Here is a 12,301-nt window from a genome sequence, read left to right as displayed (position 1 = left end):
GAGGCTATAGATAGAATTTCAGGTATATTCCTGAACTAGGTTCCTGTTGAGTGCGCCGTGTTAGTTGTATTTGCAAGTATTTTTTCAGTATCTATGCTTAAATGCAGTACTTGTTTTATAATCATTTTAGTTCAGCAACAGTGCTGCTATCAACATTTATTTATGAGATTTACACCATGAATTGACTGAGGACACAATATTTTCACTTTTTTGTTCAAATCTTTCACTTCTTTTACAGTTCTTTTTTAATTGCAAAAGGCTAACACACTATTATTAATGTATCAAACTGCCTTAATCTCCAGACATCTTAGTTAATAGCAGCACTCAAAAAAGGCTCCAAATACAGGCACAGAGAAGCAAAGGACACATTAATTAGGTCATATTATTACAATTAATATTTTTCTAAAACTCCCATTAAAGTAGTTGCAGATACCAAAGCATAATTAAAATTCTGTAGATGATATCATGGACTTTTTACTGAGCTGAGGACATGAGTTGGTTAAAAGTTGGATGCAAAGAGAAGCTTACCAGGTGTATGAAAAGCTTGGAAAGGTCTTTATTATGTTCAAGGAGGTAATCTTTTACCAGGACAGGTGTTTGTGCACAAAGAGGGGACTTCTAAACAAAATTACTCATTTTTAATTTTTTCTTTAGTGCTAACATTTTCATCTCTTGGTCTTGGTAAGGGAAGTTTGAAAAAGTGCACTGTTTAATTTAAATGTAATGACTGCTTTGGGTGCTTTTACATCAAAAGCATGCCATAAGTTTAAGATCTCAGAAAAGTACCCATTTATTGTCTCTTCTCTTCCTATTTCTGTTTTTAAACAGTTTGAAGTCCAGGTTTGAGTTTCTTATTCTTCTTTGGGGTTCAAGTCACCATATTACATTGTTCTTCCAAAACACAACAAAAAGAAACTGTGTCCCTGCTAATATATATGTACTCTTCTCTAATTATCTCTGTACAGTCTTCCTAAGAATTATAGGGCATTGAAAGGAAACCTGCTATTCAAATGATGTTGAGTTTATTCCTCCGTATATACTCTCAGGCAACCAAATGGGTCTTTTGGCATTTCACTCAGACTTGTCTGTGATTAGCTCTTAGAGTCCTCTTCATGTTTTTTCTTTCCCATTAACATACACACTAGTGACTTACCATCAGTCATGTCACAAACTCCTTTGTGCTGTTCTGGTGTCTAAGAGTCTACCTCATTAAAAAGTCAGCACTTCATCTCTTGTCTTTGACTATAGATCCTTCCCACTGCTTTTATCAATTGACATGTCTTTTTTTCTTTTTTCACAGTGCCAGTCCCCTGTAAATTGCATTGTTTCTGCATTAGCTCCTATCTGGTTCCACATGAATGTCTAGAACAGTTCAGGACTCTGAAAGTTTACGTACAAGCTGACAAGTTATCCTACACAATTTAGCGAATGGTTGTAGTCCTTTGTATTTGTTACTATTGCTCATACTGTTCATTTAATTTGGGTCATTTCATTTGAGGTTAAACATTGAGAAAGGGCCTCAGATTCTGAGCTCCAGACAGAAAAGGTGCATATGTTGTTCTGGCGCTTGGTATGCTTCACTTCGGCCTCCTTCCTGTTGGTAAATCTGGGGAGGAATGTTAATAGGATAGTGTATTTTTGTCTTGATGTGTTCTCTTCATGGCAACAGAACTTCATTCTGGCACTCGGATGATCTCTCTCGCTGACATATTTGCAGTTCACCCTACTGCTGCTGGGCTTCCCCGGTGGCTCAGCTGGTGGAGAATCCGCCTGCCGTGCGGGAGACCTGGGCTCAACCCTGGGCTGGGAGGATCGCCTGGAGGAGGGACAGGCTGCCCGCTCCAGTGTTCTGGCCTGGGGGATTCCGTGGACTGTATAGTCCATGGGCCGCAAAGAGTCGGAAATGACTGAACGACTTTTACTCACTCACTCACTTTACTACTGTTAGGATGATCAGTACCAAGGGCTTGTAATCAATAAATGCTGTCTTACTTCTTTCTGAGACCATGAGCTGTGCCCTTCTGTTTTCATCGTATTTGCAAATATCTTTACTGATACTGTGTGGAGCCCAGGATATGAAGGATACCATCTTCTTCCCCATCTTGGTGACTCACAGCTTGAACTCCTCAATGTCAGGACATTAATCCTGCTTCATGGACATTGTCCAAAACTGCCATGGTAATATACCCAAACCTGGCTTTCAGATCTCATCACAAAGTGTAGTCTGTGAATATGGACAGAGGGTGAGATGATTGGTTGACATCATCGACTCAATGGACATGAGTCTGAGCAAACTCCAGGAGGTAGTACAGGACAGGGAAGCCTGGCGTGGTACAGTTCATGAGGTCACAAAGAACTGGACACAACTGATCAAATGAACAGCAATAGTAATCCATTTCTTCCAGGTATTGTAGTTACTATTTCAGCACTCCAGACCACTTCCAGTTTATGTGTTGGGTATGAGTGTTATAAATACTTAATTATGCCTTGTTTACAGATGAGGAAAAAAAGGCACAAGGAGGTTAACTAAGTTCAGTTCAGTTGCTCAGTCGTGTCTGACTCTTTGTGACCCCATGGACTGCAGCATGCCAGGCTTCCCTGTCCATCACCAACTCCCGGAGCCTGCTCAAACTGATGGCCATCTAGTCAGTGATGCCATGCAACCATCTCATCCTCTGTCGTCCCCTTCTCCTCCCGCCTTCAATCTTTCCCAGCATCAGGGTCTTTTCCAATGAGTCAGCTCTTCATATCAGGTGGCTGAAGTATTGGAGCTTCAGCTTCAGCATCAGTTCTTCCAAAGAATATTCAGGACTGATTTCCTTTAGGACTGACTGGTTTAATCTCTTTGCAGTCCAAGGGACTCTCAAGAGTCTTCTCCAACACCACAGTTCAAAAGCATCAATTCTTTGGCTAATTTGCCTTGGTCATAACTAACTGGCTAACTAACTTGCTTAAGGTCATAAAGTTAGTAAGTGATAGAGCTGGATTTAAACCTCTAGCTGTCTGCTTCTATAGCCCATGCTCGTATCTGCTTCACTTACTTTCTCTTTAAATTACTGTCATATGAGAGTTATAGGTGGTAGATGTTATGGCTTCAAACTATGGGTGATAGAATTATAGTTTATGGAAGAGTAAGTTTCAGCTGGTTTTTAAAATAAAGGATAGATTTAAATGTGTGGACAGTAGAGGGAGTTCCATGGAGCACAGAATGAGTAAAGTTTTGAAGATGGGACTGAAAAGAGGTTTACAAAGAGATCAAATTCAGGGGATTACAAAGAGATCTAATCAGCTCTATAGAAATAATAAATAACCAGCGAACTGAAGGTTTCTCCATAAGACTTTATTGAAAAAATGCTTAGTTTTTATTTCAAAGTTCTTAGATTAATTGGGTTCTTCTAGAACACCTCTACTAAAAATTTTATCTCATTTGTTGGGAATACTGATTTAGGTTTCAGTTGGAAGTACGTTAGTAAGGAAATAATAGATAAAATTCTCAGTCTTTGTTATAGCGCTCTTTAGTCCATCATTTTTCTTGAGCTACTTCTGCCCATACCAGCATAATTTGGTTGGTTTAACTTGTGATGAAATTGGTCCAGCAGGAGGAATTAAATGTATGTTGGAAATCTGCCAGATTTTGGAAGAAACCGTTACTTTTAGCATTCTGGTCATTTTGGTAGAGTGAAGGTCTTGCCATGAAGTTACTATTGGAAGGTTTATAGAGCACTGAACATGGCTTCCTTATTTACAGAAACCACACACACACACACACACACACACACACACACACAGAAACTAGAAATAATGTGGAAACATGTAACTTTGTCAAAAAATGTCATAGGATTACATAGACTAGTGAGAATAAGAATCCCAATTGAGATGGAAAGCTTATTGCTGCCCTAAGTTTGGGGATGAAGAAATTTGAATTCTCCTCTGGGTTTTGTAACTAATTCCCCACTGATGCATAAAATATACATAAAATAAACCACTTTTATATTCATTCATTAGGTGTATTTACAAGTTAGAAGAGGTGTGAAGAGCAGGGAGATAAGCTGACACCAAAGGTTAGGAACTGAAGAAACATGGGCCAAGAGTTGACCAAATGAGAATATCTCTGTGGAATCCATTGTTTTGACTTAGGTGGATAAGCAGCTTGTGATGACATAAAGAATTTTGAAGGTTAATTTCCTTATATAGAACAGAGAAGTAACTTTTTTTATAACTTCTATATTTGCAATTTATCCAGTATCTTTTTAAAAATCATCAAACCTTACATTAAAGAGTTTTTTTCAAGATAAACTTTTGTCTATAATTATAATGTCATTTTATAATGACATGTTCCTTACCTATTCAGAAATACAATTTGTGCCATAGAGTTATCTGGCCTTTTTAAACCCAGGTCCAAAGCTACTTTGGAATGGGGGCTAGTCTTAAAATATGTACAAGGTTTTATTTTATCTGCAGTTGATTCTAACCACATGTTTTTGTACATGCTTAAAAAGTCCTATGTTGATATTTTGTCAAACTGTGTTGAAAATACTTTCTTTTTAATAAAATGAATATTTGTTGTTGCTCAGTCGCCAAGTTGTGTCCAGCTCTTTGCGACCCCATGGACTGTAGCACACCAGGCTTCCCTGTCCTTCTCCATCTCCTAGAGTTTGCTCAGACTCAGGTCAATTGAATTGATAGTGCCATCCATCCGTCTCATCCCCTGTTGTCCCCTTCTCCTCCTGCCCTCAATCTTTCCCAGCATCAGAGTCTTTTCCAGTGAGTCACCTCTTTGCATCAGGTGGCCAAAGTATTGGAGCTTCAGCTTCAGCATCAGTCCTTCCAATGAATATTCAGTGTTTATATCCTTTTGGATTGACTGGTTGGATCTCCTTGCAGCCCAAGGGACTCTCTAGAGTCTTCTCCAGTACCACAGTTTGAAAGCATCAGTTCTTCAGCACTCAACCTTCTTTATGGTCCAATTCTCCCATCCATACATGACTACTGGAAAAGCCATAGCTTTGACTATATGGACCTTTGTTGGCAAAGTGATGTCTCTGGTTTTTAATATGCTGTCTAGGTTTGTCATAGCTTTCCTTCCAAGGAGCAAGTGTCTTTAATTTCATGTCTGCAGTCACTGTCTGCAGTGATTTTTGAACCCAAGAAAATAGAATCTGTCACTGTTTCTGTGGATGGAGGTTCATAACATTGTGCAGGAAACAGTTACCAAAACCATCCCAACAACAATGGATATAAGTAAGAGCAGAAGTAAATCCTAACTGACCTTTAAATGAATCTGCATTAAAAAGCTAAAGCCAACTACTTCTAAATATTTTCATTCAAAAACTATTTGAAATATACCTAAAGACAATGTTTATTTTCTAAATCTTTTAATTTGGGAAAGATTTCAAATTGTGATTGATTTTTAACTCACTGATCAGGATACCCCTGTAGACATTCTCATCTGGGATTTATTGTTCATCATTTCCTCATATTAACGTTTAAATTCTCCATTAATTTCTTCCTGGGAAGAATATTTTGTTCATGGTTCCAGCTGTAGCATAATCTTGTCTGACCTGTTTAAGTTACTAGTCAACTGTCTGAGCCGTAGGCTTTTGTTGCTGTACAATGGAACTGTTTATTATTTAACATGTTGTCATTTCCAGTATGTGCTCTTAGTTCCATGTAGATAAGCATAGGCCCTGCCTTTGGAGAGGTCTAATCGAGTAAAACCAATAGTATATAGATTCATCCACATATTGGAGTATAGGGTAAGAGGGTTAGAAGATGAAGAGTATTGAAAAGGAAATTGAGAATGTTAGCTTTATAATTAGTTTATGTGCTTTACCGTGTATAATTCCCAATTTGTGCTGTGCTCAGTCGCAAGGTCTTGTCCATCTCTTTGCCGCCCCATGGACTGTACCCCATCAGGCTCTCTGTCCATGGGATTCTCCAGGCAAAAATACTGGAGTGGGCTGCCATTTCCTTCTCCAGGAGATCTTCCCGACCCAGGGATCAAACCTGTGTCTCCTGCATTGGCAGGCAGGTTCTTTACCACTGAGCCACCAAGGAAGCCCATAACTCCCGATTTAAACAAACTAAATAGGATAGAAAGTGAATTTGTACTAGAATTTATTCTACCCATCCTTACAAAGTTGTCATGAATGTTTACCAAGAAAAATAAAAGAGTCTATTTTATTAAGAACGCATTAACTCTTAATTGCTAATATCTTTATCTCTCTTCTGTTTGCAGAATATGTGTGTAACTGCTCTGCGGTCGGAAGCCTGGATGCAAATCGCTGCAACCAGACCACAGGGCAGTGTGAGTGTCAGCCAGGCTACCAAGGTCTTCACTGTGAAACCTGCACGGAGGGTTTTTACCTGAATGGTACTTCCGGACCCTGTCTGCCCTGTGACTGTAATCCAAGTGGAGCCCTCAGCATAGTCTGCAACAGGTAAGCAGCAGAGATTGAAGGTAAAATTAATTTTGTTTTATCACACACAGAAGACGGCCCCTGCTCTCAAGGACCAGACTGGTGTAAATAAAGGGGGAGAGGGGACATAGATTCATCAAACATTTCATATTCTTTTTATCATTTTGACTTGGAGTCCACGTTATATTTAATGTCTAGATTTAAAAGCTTCTACTAACACAACATTGTAAATTAACTATACTACAATAGAATTATTTTTTAAAAAGCTTCTAATTTACTGATTTAGTTCTTCAAAGTACTTGGGTAATCAATTTTGCTTTATAATGTGCAGTGCTTAACTAAGCTCAGCCGTGTCCGACTCTTTGCGGCCCCGTGGACTGCAGCCCACCAGGCTCCTCCGTCCATGGGGTTCTCCAGGCAAGAATACTGGAGTGGGTTGCCATGGCCTCCTCCAGGGGATCTTCCCAACCCAGGGATCCAACCCAGGTCTCCCGCATTGCAGGCAGATTCTTTGTCTGAGCCACAAATAGTTTCTCTAAATTTCATAGAGCAGAAGTATTGAGAATGTAGCCTGCTTTCTGGAAGCAATAACTTCTAGGCCCTTCCAGTGAAAATGAGTGTGGGTGCTGTCATGTCCAACTCTTTGTGACCCCATGGACTGTAGCTCGCCAGCTTCCTCTTGTCCATGGAATTCTCCAGGCAAGAATTCTGGATTGGGTTGCCATTTCCTTCTCCAGCCTGGGGCTTGAACCCATGTCTCTTGCACTGGCAGGCGAATTCTTTACCACTGAGCCACAGGGGAAGCCATATGGGTGCTTTTCTGTGTTTTAATTGCAATTTAGGAAGTTGGTTGGTAGTTTTGTGTTAACATGTAATGCATTGTAATTTTTTTCATTTAAAATACTGGAAAATCAGTTCCTTGTTAGCATTTATGCAGAATATCTGATTTTCAGTAATGGATGATGCTAGACAGGTAGAAGATATTATTCTTGTCTCTTCTACATGGACTGTTTTCTGTGTGTACTTGACAGGTTCTATCATCCTTACAGGTTTTTCAGAAATGACTAGCACGTGATTTTTTATTATCTGCATAATGGCAAAATATGTTGATTTTCCATACCCTTTACCTTAGTCTTTTCCTTAGTCTTCTCAGGAAAGACCTTGCTTCTCCTGCAGCCCTTACAAACAACGGCTGTTTTCACTGTCCTACTTCTCTTATCTCTAGACCTGGAGTTGGAGTGTCTTCCTTGTTTCTCACTGCTGCTCCTAGAATGCGTTCCCTTCTGGCTCACTGATACCTCCCTGACACTACACCAATCACAGTTCTGGATGATTTTTCAATAACTATAGATGATCCTAATGATGCATTGGTCAATTCATGACAATGTATGGCAAAAGCCATCACAATGTTGTAAAGTATTCATCCTCCAATTAAAATAAATTAATTTTAAAAATGCACTGGCCTCTCAGTTTCTTGACCTCTCTTCCTATAAGTTTTCTTCCATGCTCCTTCCAGTCTTTATTTCTTGTACTTGTCCTATTTCTTGATTGCTTTTGTTCCCAAGAATAAGCTTATTAAAGTTTTTAGATAAATCCATAATTCTTTTCTATGAGTTAGTACAGAATAACACTTAATTTAAAATTTTAAAACAGTATTATTTCAGAATGTCAGGTAATTTGTCAGAGCAAGCACTGCATCACAAAAGTCATTTAAAAATCTGTAAATCATTAGAAGGAAGGCATGGGAACTCTAAATTCAGCTCGAAGCGTCTCATGTCTTACCACCAGAAAGGAAGTTACATGGGCGTGAGACTAGAGGAACAGAAGTGGGAAGTTGCAGGACTGTGTGCTTCAGCAAGACCACGCGGGTGATCTCTGAGGGAGCATCTCTATGTTCTACTCTGCTGCTAGGTATATGTGGGTGACTTAAGGGGAAAAGGAATTGTAGGCAAGTAGTATAATATTTGGCAGAAAGGAGATGGAGTCTGAAATTAGTAGACTTTGATCCCATTCTTGATTTAGCCACTTAATAACTGTATAATCTTATATTTCACCTCACCTCAGTGTTTTCATCTGTAAAATAGGATTCATACATATAGCACGAAGAATTTTTGTGAGAATTAAGTTGTGTGTGTATACCCATTTACATTGTAACTGGCATGTAGATTCAGCTCAGTAACACTCCAGTAGTTGAATATGTTTTTTTTTTTTTTAAGTGAGGAATAGAATTATTGACTCACAAAAGAGGAGAATTAAATCACCAAGTTTGCATATGAGTAGGGATTGAAGTCATGAAATTAAAAGACGCTTACTCCTTGCAAGGAAGGTTATGACCAACCTAGATAGCATATTAAAAAGCAGAGACATTACTTTGCCAACAAAGGTCTGTCTGGTTAAGGCTATGGTTTTTCCAGTGGTCATGTATGGATGTGAGAGTTGGACTGTGAAGAAAGCTGAGCACCGAAAAATTGATGCTTGTGAACTGTGGTGTTGGAGAAGACTCTTGAGAGTCCCTTGGACTTCAAGGAGATCCAACCAGTCCATCCTAAAGGAGATCAGTCCTGGGTATTTATTGGAAACACTGATGCTGAAGCTGAAACTCCATTACTTTGGCCACCTCATGCGAAGAGTTGACTCACTGGAAAAGACCCTGATGCTGGGAGGGATTGAGTGCAAGAGGAGAAGGGGACGACAGAGGATGAGATGGCTGGATGGCGTCACCGACTCGATGGGCATGAGTTTGAGTAACCTCTGGGAGTTTGTGATGGACAGGGAGGCCTGGCATGCTGCGATTCATGGGGTCGCAAAGAGTTGGATACGACTGAGCGACTAAACTGAACTGAGCTGAACTGAGGGATTGAAGTATCTGTTTCTGTTGGTAGCCTAAAGAAGAAATTGTTCACTGTGAAAGAAAAAGAAGTTTAGCTTATTTTCTTCCATTTTCATGAAGAAACCTGTTATGCGTTTTAAAAATTTCAGTTTAGAATAATAATAGTGAAAATTAATTGCAGACACACTAGGCATGATCATGGGGCCTTTGCATGTAGTAATTCATGTAATCCTCACAGCAACCATATCAGTTAGGCACTATTATTATTATTCTCATTTGTACAGGAAAAGAGCTGCAATTTAGGTACTTTGCCTAACTTATGACATCAGTTCAGTTCAGTCGCTTAGTCATGTCAGACTCTTTGCGACCCCATGGACTGCAGCACGCCAGGTTTCCCTGTCCATCACCAACTCCCGGAGTTTGCTCAAACTCATGTCCATTGAGCCGGTGATGCTGTCTAACCATCTCATACTCTGTCATCCCCGTTTCCTCTTGCCTTCAATCTTTCCAAGCATCAGGGTCTTTTCCATAGTAGCCAGTAAATAAGAGTTGGAAATGAAATGTGTGCAATCTGAATCTAGAGTGTATATTCATAACTACTATGTTGGTACTGCCCTTTTCAAAATCTCAAATATTGAGCAAAGTGAGTGAGTATTATGAGAAACTTTGATGCAGTGGTGCCCACTACTTGATGCTTATAGGAATGTCTTTTTAAAACATATTTGTTCACTTGGCTGTGTTGGGTCTCAGCTGCAGTGTGCGGGCCCTTGTTGCATCGTGTGGGGCCTTTTGTTGTGGCACACAGACCCCCTAGGTTTCGCATGTGGGCTCTGGAGCGTGTGGGCTCAGTTGTGGCTCAGGCTTAGTTGCTCTGCGGTGTGTGGGATCTTAGTTCCCCAATCACAGATCAAACCCACATCCCCCACATTGCAGAGCGAATTCTTAACCCTTGGATGACCAGGGAAGTCCCTATAGAAATTTCTTCTGATTATATAATTCATGCTATATAAATAACTCTGTCGGGAAAGAGTAATCCCAGTTTTAGCTTAGGAGACGTTGAGAACATTAGGGGAAGTTTATAAATATATGCTAAATTTCTAAATAGAACAGGTTAGAGTAGGAAACAAGCAGAAACAATAAGGAGAAAGGATTCGCAGATGAGCTAGGAACTGAGTTGTGCCTTACACGTTATGGTTTGGGAAAGCGAGAGATAGGAGAATAACTTATCAGGAGAAAAGAAATATGTGAATTCAGGAGAATTTCCTAAGGTTATACAGGATGAGAAATCTGATCTCCTAGAAGTGAAGTGAAGTCGCTCAGTCGTGTCCTACTCTTTGTGACCCCGTGGACTGTAGCCTACCAGGATCCTCCATCCATGGGATTTTTCAGGGAAGAGTATTGGAGTGCGTTGCCATTTCCTCCTCTCCAGGGGATCTTCTCAACCTAGGGATCGAACTGGGGCTCCCGCATTATAGGCAGATGCTTTACTGTCTGAGCCACCAGGAAAAGTTTGCAATACCAATGCAAATACCAATGCAAATTCTGTCATGGCCTCCTTGTTCTCTTTTTAAAAAGAAATGAAAGTAGAAAAGCACACTCAATTCTATCCTGATTCCCTCATGTATCTAGTGTTCATGAATCAACAGCTGGCTTTTAAAAAATTCATTCGCCTGTTCTTTATGCCCATATATTTCAGTGGGAGTTGCCCCAGTGAGGGTAGAGTTTGGCTGCAGGAGCCAGATGTGGGTTGAGCAGTGTCTTTGTGTGCAAACACAAGGTCCTTTATGTACTGACAGATGGCCACCCCTCACATCACCACTGCTGTTCCAACCTGTTTAGTTGGGAAAGAGTTGGTCAACAATATCTTTTCACTTCTGCTTTTGGAATGCATTTCTAATATTTTCCTGACTTACATTTAGATATGTTGAACTTAAAATGCTATCTGATTTCTCCATTTATTATCTCAATAAAGGAGTGTGCCTAGTGAGAGCCTGACTGATAATTAGCCTTAGAACGTTGTCAGGGTGACTTACATGTAGGTGGTCATATACTGATTTGAGATTTTTTTAATGTATCCATAGTAGGTTAGTGTACAAGGTGCATCATTTTAAAACTGTCTCTGTGAGATAATGAAGTTCTGTTGTGGTGTAATATCTTTTCCCATAAAACCTGTGGTTGCTGCTGTATGGTGTATGTTGAAATATTTACTACTTTGCATTTTTAATTATGGGAATATGCCACAGGGCAGAAGATAAAATTTTACTCATGAAATATAAATGTCAAATAGAAAGATGACAAAATCTCCAAGACTCATATTCATATGGGGCTCTGAAGATCACCTGTTGTGTAAAAATCAGGAGTAACAGTTGAATGTGTAAACTCTTATTATTACTTTTCCTATAATTCTGGGACCTAGAAAAGTTATTTGATCACCAGAAATAATTTAAAATCGAGGAAACCTTTGTCATTTTATCCACACATTTTGTTCAACAGACATTGCATTTGCCAACTATATATCAAAAGATATTATTCCTATGCTCATGGAGCTTGAAATGGAAAGACAGAAACATAAACAAAATAGCATTTATAAAGTACACAGGAGATTCAGGAGGTCTTGAGAGAGGAGATTACATTTAAATTGAAATTTGAATGATGAGTAGAAGTTTATGTGAAAGAACAAGCCATCTTTAGTAGGCTGCAAGAGGTTCACTATTTCTTGAAGGCAGGAAATACTTGAGGCAGAGAGGAAAGTTTGAAAAGATGAGACTTTCGTCTATTTGTTTACTATTTCTATGTCTAATACCTAGAGTAGGGCCTGGTACAAAGTAGACGCAGTAAATACGTGATGAATGAACAGTTAAAGGAGAAACAGGGCCAGACCACGAAGGGCCTGGTACGCTGTGTAAATTAGTGTGTCCACTGAAGAAGACTGAGTGTGTAGTAACATTGCATTTGCTCTTTAGAATATTTACTCTTTCAGAAGTCTGCTGGATAGAGTGAGCTCAGGCAGAGAGATCTGGGAGAAGGCTATTGTGTAACTGTTCAGGCAAGA

At 39.6% G+C, this 12,301-nt stretch overlaps 1 protein-coding gene across 1 annotated transcript in view; it reads left to right on the top strand.

Moving 5' to 3' along the window:
- MEGF9 (multiple EGF like domains 9) overlaps window positions 1–12,301 on the top strand; it is a 77,289-nt gene that overhangs the window by 29,508 nt on the left and 35,480 nt on the right. The window contains exon 2 of the mRNA XM_065947056.1: window positions 6,239–6,440. Coding sequence (XP_065803128.1) covers window positions 6,239–6,440 — 202 coding nt within the window. The remainder of the gene's footprint in view (window positions 1–6,238; window positions 6,441–12,301) is intronic.

The sequence above is a fragment of the Muntiacus reevesi genome, chromosome 10, assembly GCF_963930625.1.
Source record: "Muntiacus reevesi chromosome 10, mMunRee1.1, whole genome shotgun sequence".
NCBI lineage: Eukaryota > Metazoa > Chordata > Mammalia > Artiodactyla > Cervidae > Muntiacus > Muntiacus reevesi.
The sequence above is the reverse complement of the archived record's forward strand: the minus strand, read 5'-3'. Positions and strand labels throughout refer to the sequence as shown.